General features: G+C 41.4%; 1 protein-coding gene across 2 annotated transcripts in view; it reads left to right on the top strand.

The window, feature by feature from the left end:
* The first annotated feature begins 1,115 nt into the window (after nt 1-1,115).
* PIK3R4 (phosphoinositide-3-kinase regulatory subunit 4) overlaps nt 1,116-17,508 on the top strand; it is a 188,811-nt gene continuing 172,418 nt past the window's right edge. The window contains exons 1-3 of one of the 2 annotated variants that reach the window (XM_085630648.1): nt 1,116-1,763; nt 2,445-2,519; nt 14,265-15,040. In XM_085630648.1, coding sequence (XP_085486774.1) covers nt 14,311-15,040 — 730 coding nt within the window. In that variant the 5' untranslated portion in view covers nt 1,116-1,763; nt 2,445-2,519; nt 14,265-14,310. The remainder of the gene's footprint in view (nt 1,764-2,444; nt 2,520-14,264; nt 15,041-17,508) is intronic. The other variant, XM_085630647.1, reaches the window with a different exon arrangement.

The following is a 17,508-nucleotide window of genomic DNA, read 5'->3' as shown; positions in this document are numbered from 1 at the left end:
AGCAAGAGGGAGGGGAGCTTTAAGGCTCAAGGGAGTGAAACTGATAACCTGTCTTGGGCCGGAGAAGAGACTCCTTTGGTGCATTCTTGCATGATCTCTACGAATCCCCTCTCCAATCAGGTCCTACAGGACCAATTAAGTAATTCCACCCAGGATGAGCATGGACTGCTTTACAACCCTGTGCCGCCCCACCTGCCTGTTTCAATCCAGAAGCACATGGAGGAAGAGAGGTACCCCGTGAAACTGAAGGAGGCCTTTGCTTTATATGCAGCTTTAATGGGACGAACTTGGGAAGTACCACAGCTTTGCTACATAAGACACGCCCGAGACTTAAAACTTGCAGCATACTCGCCCTTGGGCTTAATTATAACTTGCAGGGAAATACCAACCAGGTGCAAACAGAGGTACTAATTTGAAGCACTGTGCATTCGTTGTAGGGAGCCAAACTGTGATTTACACACCACGTTTTACCGAGCGCAGCAAAGAACATGTACCATGCAGATCACAAAGTGCACATAATGTAAATAGGTCAGTGGGCTACTGCGTGTGTGTGTGTAGGTGGCTCTATTTGTGTGTGGGTTGCTCTATGTGAGTGGCTCTGTGGGTGGCTCGGTGTGTGTGGGGGGCTTTGTGTGTGTGGGTGCAAATGCAGTAGGTCTCGCATTTGAGAGTGATTAAGCTATTGACATTGTAAATAACAATGCTGTTTCTTTAAATGTTTTAAAAACAAAAACATAAACAAAAATAATGTCATGAGCAATGCCAATAGCTCTAACTTTAACAATGCCGATACCGTTGCATTGTAAATGCTTGTTTAATATACGCCTGTTGAAAAATACCGCTCTATCGTTATCTAGTATTGTCGTAAATAATGATAAAATACTTTTTAGGTGATCCTCCTGGTTTACAAAGGGCTTCAAGTGTTTCTAGGGTGGTCCGTGCCCAATTTCAGGACTTGTGTAGAAATAAAATGGAAGGGTGTTATCCTATAATAGGTATTTAAAAGACTGAGGACCCAATGCTTCCCTGCCGGGGCATCTTTTTCCCCCCTTTCCTCTGTTACGTATTCAACGCCCTCCCTCAAACCCTACCCAGCAACAAACAGGAGTACTTTCATAACTTGGAAATACTATGCAGAATTCCGACGGTTCAAACTTAGTATGCACAGTAACTCCCATTAACTCATAATCCAATAAATTAGAGATTAAACTGCCGAAAGATTCGCGTGAAGGACGAGTCACCGACCACTACTGCTCACGAGTCTCGGTCACGTGAGAGACCGGCTGTCACTTGTGAACAGGTCCTTTCGACCGCCGCGGTGACTTCGAGTCGTGACAGAGTTCAAGCATCGCCCACTGTAGACCACCATGGATCAGCCAGAAACCTTGCCTAAGTCGAAAGAGGCTGACTCCCCATCAAGAGCGCCAGCCAAACCACAAAAAAACGACCCTGCCAGCCAGCCTGCCGAGTATCTACCCTCTGAAGAAAGGTAGGACTGGAGGCACGTGCAGACTCCGCAACCAATCAGCACATTGAAATTCTTTGCGGAGCACTAGGATTGGCCGAGGTGCCGACAATTGCTCCAATGATTTCCCTCAATGCACATTACCAGTACCTCCCACTCTCACAAGACTCCCTGAATATGTTGTGCAATGGGATCTTTTTGGTATGCGACCCGGAAGTACTGGATTTACAGGCAAATGACATCCGTGAAAAGATCAACAATGGACCATAGACATAAAGCTGAATTCACGGGCGGCCCTGTAAGTAGTCTGGTTGTCACTTTGCCTATACCAGATTTGTTTATTCAGACAGTAGTTTCAGGTTGTATCTGTAGTCTGTCAGATTCTCGCTCGTAGAGAAGCTGACATTCCATAAGGCGAAAGAGCACTTTAACTTTTTCCTTTGTTGTGCATTGATAATAGTGCAATCATTAGATATATTACTATATTAAAATAACTTCAGCATTATTATCCAGATCTGAAGTGGTAATCTTTAAAAAAAAAAAGCGCTGCACTAACGTTTTATTCGATTATTATATTTACCATCGCTTCTCTGCTTATAACAGTCCAGTAATCGCCATATATGACTAAGCAACATGTGTGCATTGTTGCACCTGTTCATGTAGTGTACTCTGAAGTGCATTTTCTGTGAAGGAAGATGAGTCTATGTTTGTGCTATTTTAATAGCACAAACCTAGGCAGTGGAGCGTTGCACAGGGTCAAAGGCAGGAATACAGGCAGCGAGTGATTAAAGAGGTACCTGGGTTCTGGGAGGAGACGTGTAATATTACTGCTTTGTGCTGTCGTGTCTTTAAAGCGGTGCCACTATAACGGTGCCCTAAATTGGAGCAGTGTTGAGGCAGTCCTGCTGGATACGGAGATGTTGTTCCAATTCCTTGATGCATAGAGAAGGTCTACTGCCTGTTTTTTCATTCTTTATAGTTTTTGGTCTCCAATCTGATGGTGTCTTGGTTGGGTGTGCCACGAGCCAACAGAGATGGTGTGCTTGTCTGCCAGGTAAGTGAAGGGTGCTGCTCTTGTTGGCTTTCTAATAATGCGGCTGGTTTTGAGGATGGTTTGGGCCAGCAAGGGTTGCTAATGTTCCATAAGGATTGGGGTGATGTGATCTTATTCCTGCAGGACCTAGATGAGACGTGTTGTCTAGGATGCCTTTAAGGCAGGCCTCTGTGAAGCCTGGGAGGTCATGGAGCAGGGCTTTATTACAATCCAGATGGGACAGTTCAAGGGCTTTTAAAGTTGTTTTCTGCAAGAAATGGTTACGTATCTTAAGGAGAGAGCTGCTTCTGGATCATCTTTGTTTTTTGTGGCATGGAAGTTGGAGTTTGAAGCCATTAAGGTGCATGTCATTGAACCAGGTTTGTATTATTTCTTGCTTGTTTTTCTTGGCAAATAAGGAGTTCTGTCTTGGTTGGGTTGAGCTTCAGGTAAGCTTTGAACATCCAGGTCTGGCTGATGTGCCGGAAGTGTTTGAGGCCTTGTATGTATGCCTGAGGCAGAGGGGACTTTACGATTAAGTTGTTTAATGTCAACATATTGGTGAATCTTCATGCTGTTATCTATGAGTAGAGCCTCAATGAGCTATATGTAGAGGATGAAGATGATAGGTAACTGTATGGAGCCATGGGGTTCCAAACAGTTACCGCAGGTGATGGGGATCTAATTGGTCCTGGAAGTGGCCATGTGAAGTAACTAGTGTCAGTGTTAAGTTTAGAATGAGACATTGAAAAGCACCCCCAATGATTTGGGGTGTGTCCCCCAGGCACTGGCTAAGAGCCGCGTGAGCGTTTTTTGACTTATTTAGTGGAAATAGTTCATCACAAGTTGAGTTGTTTTGAAATAAAGCTTTTATTGTTTTCTATTCGTTCATAGAAAAACAATTGGCAGTTTTAATCCATAGTTGACGATATCTCCATTGTGATTTACAATTACGTGATCATTCCCATAATCGTTCCCAATGCATTTCGGCAGAACTTGCCTTCATCAGGGGAGATCTATAAACAATTATGCACATCATTAATTTACGATATTTATATTGAGCGAGGATACAATACAATGTACATGGTTGAGACGTTGGTGAAAAACGAGTTGCTAAAAGAGCATCGGGTGACGATCAAACCATAAAAAAGAGAGAAGGTAATGGTGAAAACTAAGTGATTGATGGTATGTATAATAACGGTGAAAACACATAAACGAATAAGTAAGTGCCCATGGGTGGACGGTAAAAAATAATAAAGTGTGACTGACGTTTTATACTGCTAACGAATAACGGGTTGTGCAGGGTGCCTTCGTTGTTTGTAGAAGGTTATAGCGAAATTACGGGTTGTGCCGGTAATGGTCGTAGAGTATCAAACGACTAAAAAGAAGCTGTTAGTGTTAACCTGCGGCAACGGTCGTAAAGTATCAAACGACTAAAATGAAGCTGTTAGTGTTAACCTGCGGCAACAATGTTACTAAGCATGCAGATAAATAGGTTTCAGTACGCGCTGATGTCTGCGTAGGTGTTCTCTTACCGAGTATACGGGATTCTGGTGCGTGGATTCAGTTTGTAAAGTGGTAGTCGGGATTGGTGCGTGAATATAAAAAACGAAGGTGTAATCACGTGATATGGGTGATGTATTAGAGGGTGAAGACAGACTATATGATGATAGTGGGTGATGATGTAGAAAGAAAGACTAAAAACATGACGGGAGGGTTGAATACGTGAGAATGCAAGCGTGATGAATGAAATTGAAAGGAGGCAATTAAAAAGAGCAATAAAGATAGAAATAAGTTTCTAATATGAATTAATGTTGAGAAAGTATATTTAAGAGTTAGAGGATAAAATGGTAAAGAGAGAGGAGTGGAAAAAAAGGGGGAACAAAACTGGGTGAAGAAAATTAGTGAAATGAATGAAGGCAGTGACAACATTTCTGAACAGAACATGGTTTGGGTAAGACAGTGCTGGTGGGTAATCCTTCTCTAAATGATTAGTGATTTCTATTAAAGGTAGCAGGAAAATTCCGTACGATCATTCATTCCTTTCGGCTTCATAGAGTTCAATAGGTATATCCAATGGTTTTCCCGTTGTAGGAGGAAGTTGTGATTATCTCTCCCTTCTTTTTTCTCGATGGTTTCCAAAATGCAAAATCTCAATTGGCTGACTGAGTGCTTTGCTTCCGTGAAATGTTGGGCAACTGATGACTTCAATTGTTTAGTTCTTATGTTGGACTTGTGTTCGTTTAATCTGACTTTGATTTTTCGTTCGGTTTGACCAACATAAACCATGCCACAAGGGCATTTGAGCATGTATATGACATTGGAAGTGTCACACGTAGCTGTTGTTCTGATTTTGATTTTGTGTCCTTTCAGTGGATGTGTTATGTGCGTGCCTTTGATGATATTGTGACAGTTATTGCAGTTTAGGCATGGGATGGTCCCTTTAAATGTTTGTTGAATGGTTGGTTGCGTTTGTTGTAGAATTTCCCCGATGTTTTTGTTCCTGGTAAAAGCAAAAATGGGTGTTTCATCAAAAATGTGGTTGAAGTCTTGTTCCAGTGTAAGAAGTTGCCAATGTTTGCGAATGATTCGTTTGTATGAGGTGCTCAAAGTTGAATATTTGGACACTACAGTGATTTGGTTTTTGGAGTTTTTGATTTGAGGCTTCAGAAGTTCATTGCGAGTCTTCATGGATGATCGTTTCAGTGCTTCGTGCAATACCTGATCTGGGTATCCTCGAGATCTGAATCTGTTCATTAGGGTATCCGTTTGTGTATTAGATCTGATTGGGCTGGAGACAATTCTTTTAATCCTCAGCATTTGTGAGTATGGGAGGTGTTTGAGGGGTAAAGGGTGAAAGCTGTGATAATGAAGGGTGTTGTTTCTGTCCGTGGGTTTCCGATAAAGATCTGTTTCGAAGCTGGTGGAAGATCGGGTGATATTAACATCCAAAAAGGTGATAGAGTGGGTACTGGTGTTGAAAGTGAACTGTATGCGTTGGTCGATGTGATTGAGTTGTTTCAGTTGATTTTCAAGGATATTGTTTGGACCATTCCATACTATGAAGATATCATCTATGAATCTTAAGTAGAGCTTTAGGTGATCCGCCGATGTTTTTATGCTTAGAATGTTGTCTTCTTCGAACCGATTCATAAAGATATTGGCGTACGCCGGGGCTGCACAGTTTCCCATGGAAGTGCCCGTTAGTTGTTGGAACCACTCATTGTTGTGTTGAAAATAACTGTGTAGAAGGGTGAATTGCATCAATTCCATTAGAAAAACTTGTAGATCTTGTGGATAGTTGGATTGTAATAATGCGTGTTCTATGGCTTCCAAACCAGATGAGTGGGGGATGAATGTGTACAGGGAGTTCACGTCCACTGTACATAAGATGATGTTCTCTTCTTCGGTGATGGTTGTTTCATGTAATTTAGTTAGGAAGTGAGTTGTGTCCTTGATGAAGGATCTCATGTTGTAAACACTGGGTTGCAAGTGACGGTCAAGATATTTACCCACTGGTTCATGTAGGCTTCCTCGTGTGGTGACAATAGGTCGGCAAGGTGGTTGGGTTGGGTGTTTGTGAATTTTTGGTACCAAAAATATAGTGGGGCTTTTTGGGTTAGGTTGTATGAGGTACTTCTTAACCTTCTCATTGATGGTACCCATTTCGAAGGCTTTTTGGATCAAGGATTGTAGAATTCCCATGAATGATGTTGTGGGGTTGAATGCCAGTTTCATGTAAGTGTTTGCGTCCTGTAAATGTGCCATTATCTGGGAATTGTAGTAATGGGTGTTGAGGATGACTAGAGCTCCTCCTTTATCAGCCTTGGTACAGATAATATCTCGATTTTGTGCAATCGCTTTGATGATGCCTAGTTCCTTGTTGGTAAGATTTTGTAGTTTGGGTGTCTTCTTAGGATTGAGTTTTGCTATGTCTTTTTTCACTATTGATTCAAACAGGTCAAGACTTTTGTGGCTTATGGGTGCCATGAAGGTGCTTTTGACTTGTAAGCCCATGAGGGGGTCTTGTTCCTGTTCATTAGTGGTTTTTAGGATGTTGTCAAAGAAGTGGCGCAGTCTGAGTTTTCTCATCAATTTGAAAAAACGAATGTCTAGTTCAAGGGTGTTGCTAGAGGTCGTTGGTACAAAGGACGTGCCTTTCTGTAAGATCCTAAGTTCGATGTCACTGAAGTGGTGATCAGAGATGTTGATGACTAGGTTCTCTGTTGGTTCGCTCGTTTCTGTCGATCCTTCTTGGTTGAGGTTGTCCAAGTTTGAGGTTGATCCTTCTCTTTTTCTTTGTCTCCGATTTTTTCTGTTGCTCCTCCTGGGTCGTCTTGGCCTGTGTGACCTACCCCTAAAAAAGAAGCAGGTGAAGGAACCGTTTCTTCGGAAGTTGAGGACGTGGTTGATGTTGAAGGTAAGTCGGTTGGTACCGCGGTTTCCGGTGTACTATCCCTAGCAGTAAACTTTCTGGGTTGTTGAGTACGATCACTGTCCGACGATGAAGTGTCGGTGTTGGCTGAATATGGTTTATTTTGTCGGCGTTTGGCGTATATTTCTGCCCATGAGTATACTTCTCCCATCTTGTAATCCGTTGTATCCCTGCGAAATTTGCGAATTTTGCGTTCATTCACTTCCGCGGTGTGTTTAGCTAGTTGGGAGTTAATGTCCTCTAGTATGTTAGTCAGTTCCTCTGGTGTTAATGAGTTCTGTAGCTCGTTTTTGATGTCGTTGATATCTTTCGTAAGTTCTTCCAGTATAAATGACAATTCTTCGATGATCAAAAGAATTAGATCGAGCGAACATTTGTTCAGAATTGCAAACCATTTGTCTTTGAATTTTTGTTGGTTCTTGCAAAGCGAAGGTTTTAGTGGTATTCTGAGACCCCTGGGAATTCTTTGCGCTTTGTGGTATCTGATCATGGTACTTGCATGAAGACGCTGATTGATCTCCTTTTTAGAAAGGTAGAGAAGTTGACGAATGTTCTGTTCTTTAGTGTTGTGACTGGAATATGTTGTGGAATCCTCGTGTATAAGAGCGTAAATTCTGGCTGCTTCGTCATGCCCGAAGGCGAATGTATCCGCTCTAGTGTCCGTGAGGTTTGATATTTCGTCGAATTGCATGTTGTTGGTGGTGTGCTGCGTACTGAGAGTCGGACTGAATTATACAAAGAAGAAGGTAGTACGCGCACTCCCTGAAGTTTCCCAAAGTTGTACCGTGCTCACGGGGTATCACTCTCCGAGATGGAGTGTAAATGAAAACATTGAAAAGCACCCCCAATGATTTGGGGTGTGTCCCCCAGGCACTGGCTAAGAGCCGCGTGTGCGGTTTTTGACTTATTTAGTGGAAATAGTTCATCACAAGTTGAGTTGTTTTTGAAATAAAGCTTTTATTGTTTTCTATTTGTTCATAGAAAAACAATTGGCAGTTTTAATCCATAGTTGACGATATCTCCATTGTGATTTACAATTACGTGATCATTCCCATAATCGTTCCCAATGCATTTCGGCAGAACTTGCCTTCATCAGGGGAGATCTATAAACAATATATCAACGACATCAAAAACGAGCTACAGAACTCATTAACACCAGAGGAACTGACTAACATACTAGAGGACATTAACTCCCAACTAGCTAAACACACCGCGGAAGTGAATGAACGCAAAATTCGCAAATTTCGCAGGGATACAACGGATTACAAGATGGGAGAAGTATACTCATGGGCAGAAATATACGCCAAACGCCGACAAAATAAACCATATTCAGCCAACACCGACACTTCATCGTCGGACAGTGATCGTACTCAACAACCCAGAAAGTTTACTCCTAGGGATAGTACACCGGAAACCACGGTACCAACCGACTTACCTTCAACATCAACCACGTCCTCAACTTCCGTAACTTCCGAAGAAACGGTTCCTTCACCTGCTTCTTTTTTAGGGGTAGGTCACACAGGCCAAGACGACCCAGGAGGAGCAACAGAAAAAATCGGAGACAAAGAAAAAGAGAAGGATCAACCTCAAACTCGGACAACCTCAAACAAGAAGGATCGACAGAAACGAGCGAACCAACAGAGAACCTAGTCATCAACATCTCTGATCACCACTTCAGTGACATCGAACTTAGGATCTTACAGAAAGGCACGTCCTTTGTACCAACGACCTCTAGCAACACCCTTGAACTAGACATTAGTTTTTTCAAATTGATGAGAAAACTCAGACTGCGCCACTTCTTTGACAACATCCTAAAAACCACTAATGAACAGGAACAAGACCCCCTCATGGGCTTACAAGTCAAAAGCACCTTCATGGCACCCATAAGCCACAAAAGTCTTGACCTGTTTGAATCAATAGTGAAAAAAGACATAGCAAAACTCAATCCTAAGAAGACACCCAAACTACAAAATCTTACCAACAAGGAACTAGGCATCATCAAAGCGATTGCACAAAATCGAGATATTATCTGTACCAAGGCTGATAAAGGAGGAGCTCTAGTCATCCTCAACACCCATTACTACAATTCCCAGATAATGGCACATTTACAGGACGCAAACACTTACATGAAACTGGCATTCAACCCCACAACATCATTCATGGGAATTCTACAATCCTTGATCCAAAAAGCCTTCGAAATGGGTACCATCAATGAGAAGGTTAAGAAGTACCTCATACAACCTAACCCAAAAAGCCCCACTATATTTTTGGTACCAAAAATTCACAAACACCCAACCCAACCACCTTGCCGACCTATTGTCACCACACGAGGAAGCCTACATGAACCAGTGGGTAAATATCTTGACCGTCACTTGCAACCCAGTGTTTACAACATGAGATCCTTCATCAAGGACACAACTCACTTCCTAACTAAATTACATGAAACAACCATCACCGAAGAAGAGAACATCATCTTATGTACAGTGGACGTGAACTCCCTGTACACATTCATCCCCCACTCATCTGGTTTGGAAGCCATAGAACACGCATTATTACAATCCAACTATCCACAAGATCTACAAGTTTTTCTAATGGAATTGATGCAATTCACCCTTCTACACAGTTATTTTCAACACAACAATGAGTGGTTCCAACAACTAACGGGCACTTCCATGGGAAACTGTGCAGCCCCGGCGTACGCCAATATCTTTATGAATCGGTTCGAAGAAGACAACATTCTAAGCATAAAAACATGGGCGGATCACCTAAAGCTCTACTTAAGATTCATAGATGATATCTTCATAGTATGGAATGGTCCAAACAATATCCTTGAAAATCAACTGAAACAACTCAATCACATCGACCAACGCATACAGTTCACTTTCAACACGGGTACCCACTCTATCACCTTTTTGGATGTTAATATCACCCGATCTTCCACCAGCTTCGAAACAGATCTTTATCGGAAACCCACGGACAGAAACAACACCCTTCATTATCACAGCTTTCACCCTTTACCCCTCAAACAACACCTCCCATACTCACAAATGCTGAGGATTAAAAGAATTGTCTCCAGCCCAATCAGATCTAATACACAAACGGATACCCTAATGAACAGATTCAGATCTCGAGGATACCCAGATCAGGTATTGCACGAAGCACTGAAACGATCATCCATGAAGACTCGCAATGAACTTCTGAAGCCTCAAATCAAAAACTCCAAAAACCAAATCACTGTAGTGTCCAAATATTCAACTTTGAGCACCTCATACAAAGGAATCATTCGCAAACATTGGCAACTTCTTACACTGGAACAAGACTTCAACCACATTTTTGATGAAACACCCATTTTTGCTTTTACCAGGAACAAAAACATCGGGGTAATTCTACAACAAACGCAACCAACCATTCAACAAACATTTAAAGGGACCATCCCATGCCTAAACTGCAATAACTGTCACAATATCATCAAAGGCACGCACATAACACATCCACTGAAAGGACACAAAATCAAAATCAGAACAACAGCTACGTGTGACACTTCCAATGTCATATACATGCTCAAATGCCCTTGTGGCATGGTTTATGTTGGTCAAACCGAACGAAAAATCAAAGTCAGATTAAACGAACACAAGTCCAACATAAGAACTAAACAATTGAAGTCATCAGTTGCCCAACATTTCACGGAAGCAAAGCACTCAGTCAGCCAATTGAGATTTTGCATTTTGGAAACCATCGAGAAAAAAGAAGGGAGAGATAATCACAACTTCCTCCTACAACGGGAAAACCATTGGATATACCTATTGAACTCTATGAAGCCGAAAGGAATGAATGATCGTACGGAATTTTCCTGCTACCTTTAATAGAAATCACTAATCATTTAGAGAAGGATTACCCACCAGCACTGTCTTACCCAAACCATGTTCTGTTCAGAAATGTTGTCACTGCCTTCATTCATTTCACTAATTTTCTTCACCCAGTTTTTTTCCCCCTTTTTTTCCACTCCTCTCTCTTTACCATTTTATCCTCTAACTCTTAAATATACTTTCTCAACATTAATTCATATTAGAAACTTATTTCTATCTTTATTGCTCTTTTTAATTGCCTCCTTTCAATTTCATTCATCACGCTTGCATTCTCACGTATTCAACCCTCCCGTCATGTTTTTAGTCTTTCTTTCTACATCATCACCCACTATCATCATATAGTCTGTCTTCACCCTCTAATACATCACCCATATCACGTGATTACACCTTCGTTTTTTAAATTCACGCACCAATCCCGACTACCACTTCACAAACTGAATCCACGCACCAGAATCCCGTATACTCGGTAAGAGAACACCTACGCAGACATCAGCGCGTACTGAAACCTATTTATCTGCATGCTTAGTAACATTGTTGCCGCAGGTTAACACTAACAGCTTCATTTTAGTCGTTTGATACTTTACGACCGTTGCCGCAGGTTAACACTAACAGCTTCTTTTTAGTCGTTTGATACTCTACGACCATTACCGGCACAACCCGTAATTTCGCTATAACCTTCTACAAACAACGAAGTCACCCTGCACAACCCGTTATTCGTTAGCAGTATAAAACGTCAGTCACACTTTATTATTTTTTACCGTCCACCCACGGGCACTTACTTATTCGTTTATGTGTTTTCACCGTTATTATACATACCATCAATCACTTAGTTTTCACCATTACCTTCTCTCTTTTTTATGGTTTGATCGTCACCCGATGCTCTTTTAGCAACTCGTTTTTCACCAACGTCTCAACCATGTACATTGTATTGTATCCTCGCTCAGTATAAATATCGTAAATTCATGATGTGCATAATTGTTTATAGATCTCCCCTGATGAAGGCAAGTTCTGCCGAAATGCATTGGGAACGATTATGGGAATGATCACGTAATTGTAAATCACAATGGAGATATCGTCAACTATGGATTAAAACTGCCAATTGTTTTTCTATGAACGAATAGAAAACAATAAAAGCTTTATTTCAAAAACAACTCAACTTGTGATGAACTATTTCCACTAAATAAGTCAAAAACCGCACACGCGGCTCTTAGCCAGTGCCTGGGGGACACACCCCAAATCATTGGGGGTGCTTTTCACTGTTTTCATTTACACTCCATCTCGGAGAGTGATACCCCGTGAGCACGGTACAACTTTGAAAACTTTGGGAAACTTCAGGGAGTGCGCGTACTACCTTCTTCTTTGTATAAGTTTAGAATGAGAACCAGTGGAGGATATTTGCAGTGAATTCCATTTGAGCCTTCAGGGTGCGGAGGTTAGTGGAATGGTTGACTGATAAAAAGGGAGCTGAGAGGTCCAGGAAAATCAGGCAGTAGAGGTCACCTCAGTCTGTGGTCAGGAGGGCGTAGTCTACGAAACCCTTGCAGGTGATATTGTGCTTTACAAATGCACGTAACAATGGCTAAGGTCTCTGTGCTGCAGTGGGATGGGTAGTTATGCAGGAGACGGTTTGCACTGATGTCCCATCAAAATCTTCTGATCGATCTGATCAATCTACTGGCCAAATTCTCCCCTGTCATGTAATCACAATTTCCCCTGAAGACCACCAAGAGAGGAACTAGGTCAATTACGTCAGCACAATAGACCAACATGTAAAACACTGTAATCGCTTTTTCCCATTGTATGTTTAAGAGGACTACTTTCTGTCGCTTTTTATCATTTCCATTTGTTATTATAATCCCAGAAATTTGAACAGATCTGGGTATAGACAGCTTAAAAATAGTTCAGTTTTTGTCTCTTCCTAGTGTAGTGATTATTAGTTATATGTGAAATGCTTAACAAAAAGGACACTGAGAATGTTGATGTATAACTCGTTGGTTCTACTAATACATTTGCACCAGAAATTGGGAAACTTAGTTGTGAAAGGGCTAGCAAACCTGACAGAAGAGTGGTTGGCTGTCAGCACCATTTTGATATGTCCTTTCTCTTAAAATTCTCCATGTGAATGTCTCTACAGAGAAGTACTGTTGCTGGAAAAATAATCATTAAGTCCTTTTGAGCACACATGCCTAAAGCCGAGAGCGTTTAAGGTGTACCTTGTCTTGAGGTATTGAGAAGATTTAGGTTTAGGTGCATCACAGGTTTAAAACACTCTTCAAATGCTTTTAAATAAATTGTCAAAATATGTTAATTCTCCTCAGAATTTAGCACACAGTTGTCCCATTTATATAGCTTGTAAAAGGTGGCTTTTGCATCCTAATTGATTATATGGACACAATATTTTTATATGCATCATTCTCCTGTTGATCTTTCGGAGTAAGGAAGTATAATTTTTGTTAACATGTCAATCTGTTAAAATACGCTTTGAAAAATGTTGTACCTGCATTTAGTAGCCGATGCTACTTTGCCCTGCTTTCAGGAAAGAACATTTGGAACATGGTCCCGAGTCAAAAAGGTATTTTCAGATGTAAACATATGTTTATGTTGAAAATACCCCCATTTGCACCTCCAAGCAATTCACAGAAGTATTCCTGGTAAGGGTAGCTAGGCTTATGACTGCCTATTTTTACACCCGGAGTGTGGGGAAACCTGCACCAGTCGCAGCTTTCCAAACAAACCTTTGGAAATGTTTGTGAATTATTAAAAAGTTTAAAGTACGATCATGTGGAGATGTAAATCTCTGCATGAACTGTTACATTTTTTATTGAATCAAGTCAACAGTGTTTTTCATTTAGGCTGAACAATATGTATTGATGCCCTATTCAATTGCTGGATTCTTGTTTTCACTGCTTCAAATGTAAGGAATCTACTTAATTCAATGGGTTTTTCCCTTGCATAAGTGATTTGGGAACTTATTTTAGTTAAAATCACAGGCACTGCCACCCCAAACACACTTAATTCTAGCAAATCCTAAAGTATGCCTTTTATTTGATGACCTCGGATAGTGAAACATTCTACACTATCATTTTTAATTAGAGAGTTCTACTTCTTAAAGAATTAACCTCACAAAATTATAGAATGTTATGCAGACATTCTTTAGACATTCAATATTAACATAAGGGTGAATAAAACAAACTTAATAAGTCCATATTAGCAATTTTCTTTCATTTTGATTTCTAGAGGCTCATACCGTTGTGGCTGTGTTGGATTTGATGTCCGCGCCTGTGAGTTTACTAGATCAGAAATTAGTCCAACCACAACAAATGTTCATTTATTATTTCTAGTTTATGGGGTCAAATAGGTCCACTAAATATTTAGTGTTTGTCTTCCAGTAAATAAATGTAATACTGTTGACTATGTTTGCCTTACTGTCCTAACACATTTTTATACTCTTTCTTTGTGTTCCAGATGTAGGTATTTCATATTTACTACTTAATACAGGCTTGCTGCCACCATGGGGAACCAGTTGGCTGGGATTGCACCTTCTCAGATCCTCTCTGTTGACAGCTATTTCTCTGACATACATGACTTTGAATATGACAAAAGTCTTGGGAGTACTCGCTTTTTCAAAGTAGCACGCGCCAAGCATAGAGAAGGTCTTGTGACAGTGAAAGTGTTTGCAATCCAGGACCCATCTTTACCACTACCCAGATACAAGCAAGAGGTTGAAGAAATAAAAATTAGACTGTGCTCGGCCCAGAACTGCCTTCCATTCCAGAAGAGCACCTTGTCTGAAAAAGCTGCGATGCTGTTTCGGCAGTATGTGAGAGACAATCTTTATGACCGAATCAGCACTCGACCCTTCCTTAACAACATTGAAAAGAGGTGGCTGGCATTCCAAATATTGACAGCTGTGGATCAAGCCCACAAATCCGGTGTTCGTCATGGAGACATCAAGACTGAAAATGTGATGGTGACAAGTTGGAACTGGGTTCTTTTAACTGATTTTGCCAGTTTTAAACCAACCTATCTCCCTGAAGATAATCCAGCAGACTTTAATTATTTCTTTGACACATCCAGACGAAGGACCTGCTATATTGCCCCTGAGCGTTTTGTAGAGGGTAGTATGTTTGCCACTGACCTTGAGTCTCTGAAAGATGCGTCAACCCCACTGGTTGACTTGGTAAACAACAGTCAACGAAGTAGGGGAGATTTGAAACGTGCAATGGACATCTTCTCGGCAGGTATTCTACCATTGATATACAAAAACATATTGTGCTTTATGGCTATTTTGTAAGTTTGTGTAAAAATATTGCAGGTTGTCTTGCTTAAAAAATTGATCACTACTCCCTGACACTGCTTTGGCCACTACTACCCAGTGATCTTCGGTAGACAATGTAGGTGGTATGTGGGGGGATTACCTTTCCATGTTCTCCTGGTACGGGGCATTGAATTTCCTTCCCTAGAGGACCCACACATTTTTGTTGTCTCATAGTAACCACACAGCATTGCTAGTGCCCTTTTGTCAGAAAGCGATCATTCTCACTGGCTAAAATGTGCACACTATCTTTAGCACTAAAAGTTCACTGCAAACATAATCCTTTGAACCTGTAATTTATCTGCAATTTCTATTCTAGTCCACCTCTTTTTCATGCTTGGTCCTGAAAAATACTAAAATATGTTTAAATAAATCTTCATGCACAGACATTGCCATTTCCAGCGGCTTACACTAGTTTAAATCTTGACTGTCACCAGTAGCCACCATTAACAGTGGCATAGATTCCATAGGTAATCTTTTCCATGCAACTTCTAGTTTTTGAGTACTTTGGTGTTGCCAGTAAGTCATCTGGATCGGCCATGCTGGTCATTTTGGAAAGTTATTTTGCTGATCTACCCACTTTATGACAGCCCAAAGCTCTGTGTATAGTGGATATATATTGTTGTTTAGGTAGCCAGACTTGTCACTGAGTGTGTTTGAATTGGAGCATTCTAGATGACAGCTATTCCATTACTTTTTGTAATCTTGATGAAATAAACATTTGAAAGTTCATCTGTTTGGCCCTTTTTATCCATTTGCAAGACAGACTGCAGGCAGCTCTGTAGTTGGAGATGGTGATGGAAAACCAGAGGGTCTCATTCCCACACATGTTTTAGTTACTACATGTTCTTGTTAGATTGATAGACTTTACTGTGAACTGTGTTATTTTCACGAAACATACGTTATCGTCAGTTGCATGAACTAGGTTTTGATTTCTTTGTGTCCTAGGAATTAGAGCAGTCGCTCTAGGTCTGGATTTGGACATGTTGAGAGCCTTTCCGCAGAACAGAGTTTAGGAGAGTGTGTTACATTCCTTGAGATCATTTTGAGATCATTTCGAGCCCATTGGGAGACCTTTTTAATTGAGAACGTAATCTCTTTTGAGACTGAAGGCATTTTGCTTTATCACCCGGGCAAGTATATTCAAAAGGAACAGCGTCCTTTACACTTGCTTACAATACTGATATCCGTTGTGACCCACCTTGTTCAAGGTCAATATTTTTAAAACAAGAGGAAGGATGCTTTTTGATCCATTGATATGGTAAAACAACTTATAAAGCGCAAAAATACCCATGGGTGTCTTGGCACTAACTGAACTTAAGCATGCAGAATTAAGACCATCTTAGTTGTTAAAGAGCCACTGTTTGAGCTCCTTCCTAAATGCAAGAAGGGGTGGAATAGTTCTGAGGTAAGCAGGAAGACTATTTCATAGCTTTGCTGTACTGACGACAAAACGCCTACCTCCCCAGTTAGCTTTTCTGACTCTGGAGATCGCAAGCATTCTGGACGCAGTGGAACATAGGAGTCTGTTGGGGATGTACCACTGCAAGGAGTGAATTGGCCTTTGTGAGCCAAGCAGATGGCCTTAAACTTGACCCACTTGTGAACCGGGAGCCAATGCAGCTTTCAGAATCCGGGGGCAATCTAGTGAAATTTTGGTAGGTCAAGGATCATTTTGGCTGCTGCGTTTAGGACTAAGGCCATGATCACATTCTCCCTGGTCTTATTAGGAATGTAGGGTAGAATTTTCCTGATCACCCTTAGAGTGTGAAAGGAGGACGAAACCCCTGCGGAGACTTGGACTCCATATTTGAGCTTCTCATCAGTAAGGAACCCCAGGTTTTTGGCTTTGGTCACAGATATGGGTGCGGGCCGAGCTTATCAGGCCACCAGACTGGGGACCAGGAGAGGAAGAGATTCCTGAACAATACTACTTCCGTTTTTCCAGAGCTGAGTTTTCAGGCACTGTTTACTCACCCTGAGACTGATTGCTCTCATACAGTCCTGGAAACATAGGGGACCTGAGGGGTCTTTGTCAAGGGCTACGACTAGCATTTGGGTGTCATCAGCATAAGAAGTAAGATTTAGATTGAAACTTTTAATCAGAGGAGCCAGTTCAGAAACGTAAATATGAAAAACGTGGGGCTCAATAAGATCCCTGTGGGACTCCCCACGGCAGAGTAAAAGGTTAGGATTCAAATAGGCCCAAGTTCAACTTTTGGGTCCTGTCTGAAAGGATGGTGGTTAGCAGGGAGAGGGCCTTTTCTTTAACCCTATGGTGTTCATACGGTGGATCAGGGACTTATGGTGCACCGTATCGAAGCTGGGGGATTGGTCAAGAAGAATGAGGGCAGCCGATCCCTCTCTGTCCAAGGCTGCTCTTATCTCTTCTGT

Source organism: Triturus cristatus, chromosome 10 (assembly GCF_964204655.1).
Source record: "Triturus cristatus chromosome 10, aTriCri1.1, whole genome shotgun sequence".
Taxonomy (NCBI): domain Eukaryota; kingdom Metazoa; phylum Chordata; class Amphibia; order Caudata; family Salamandridae; genus Triturus; species Triturus cristatus.
Note: the sequence above shows the minus strand (reverse complement) of the source record. Positions and strands in the feature narration are given on the sequence as shown.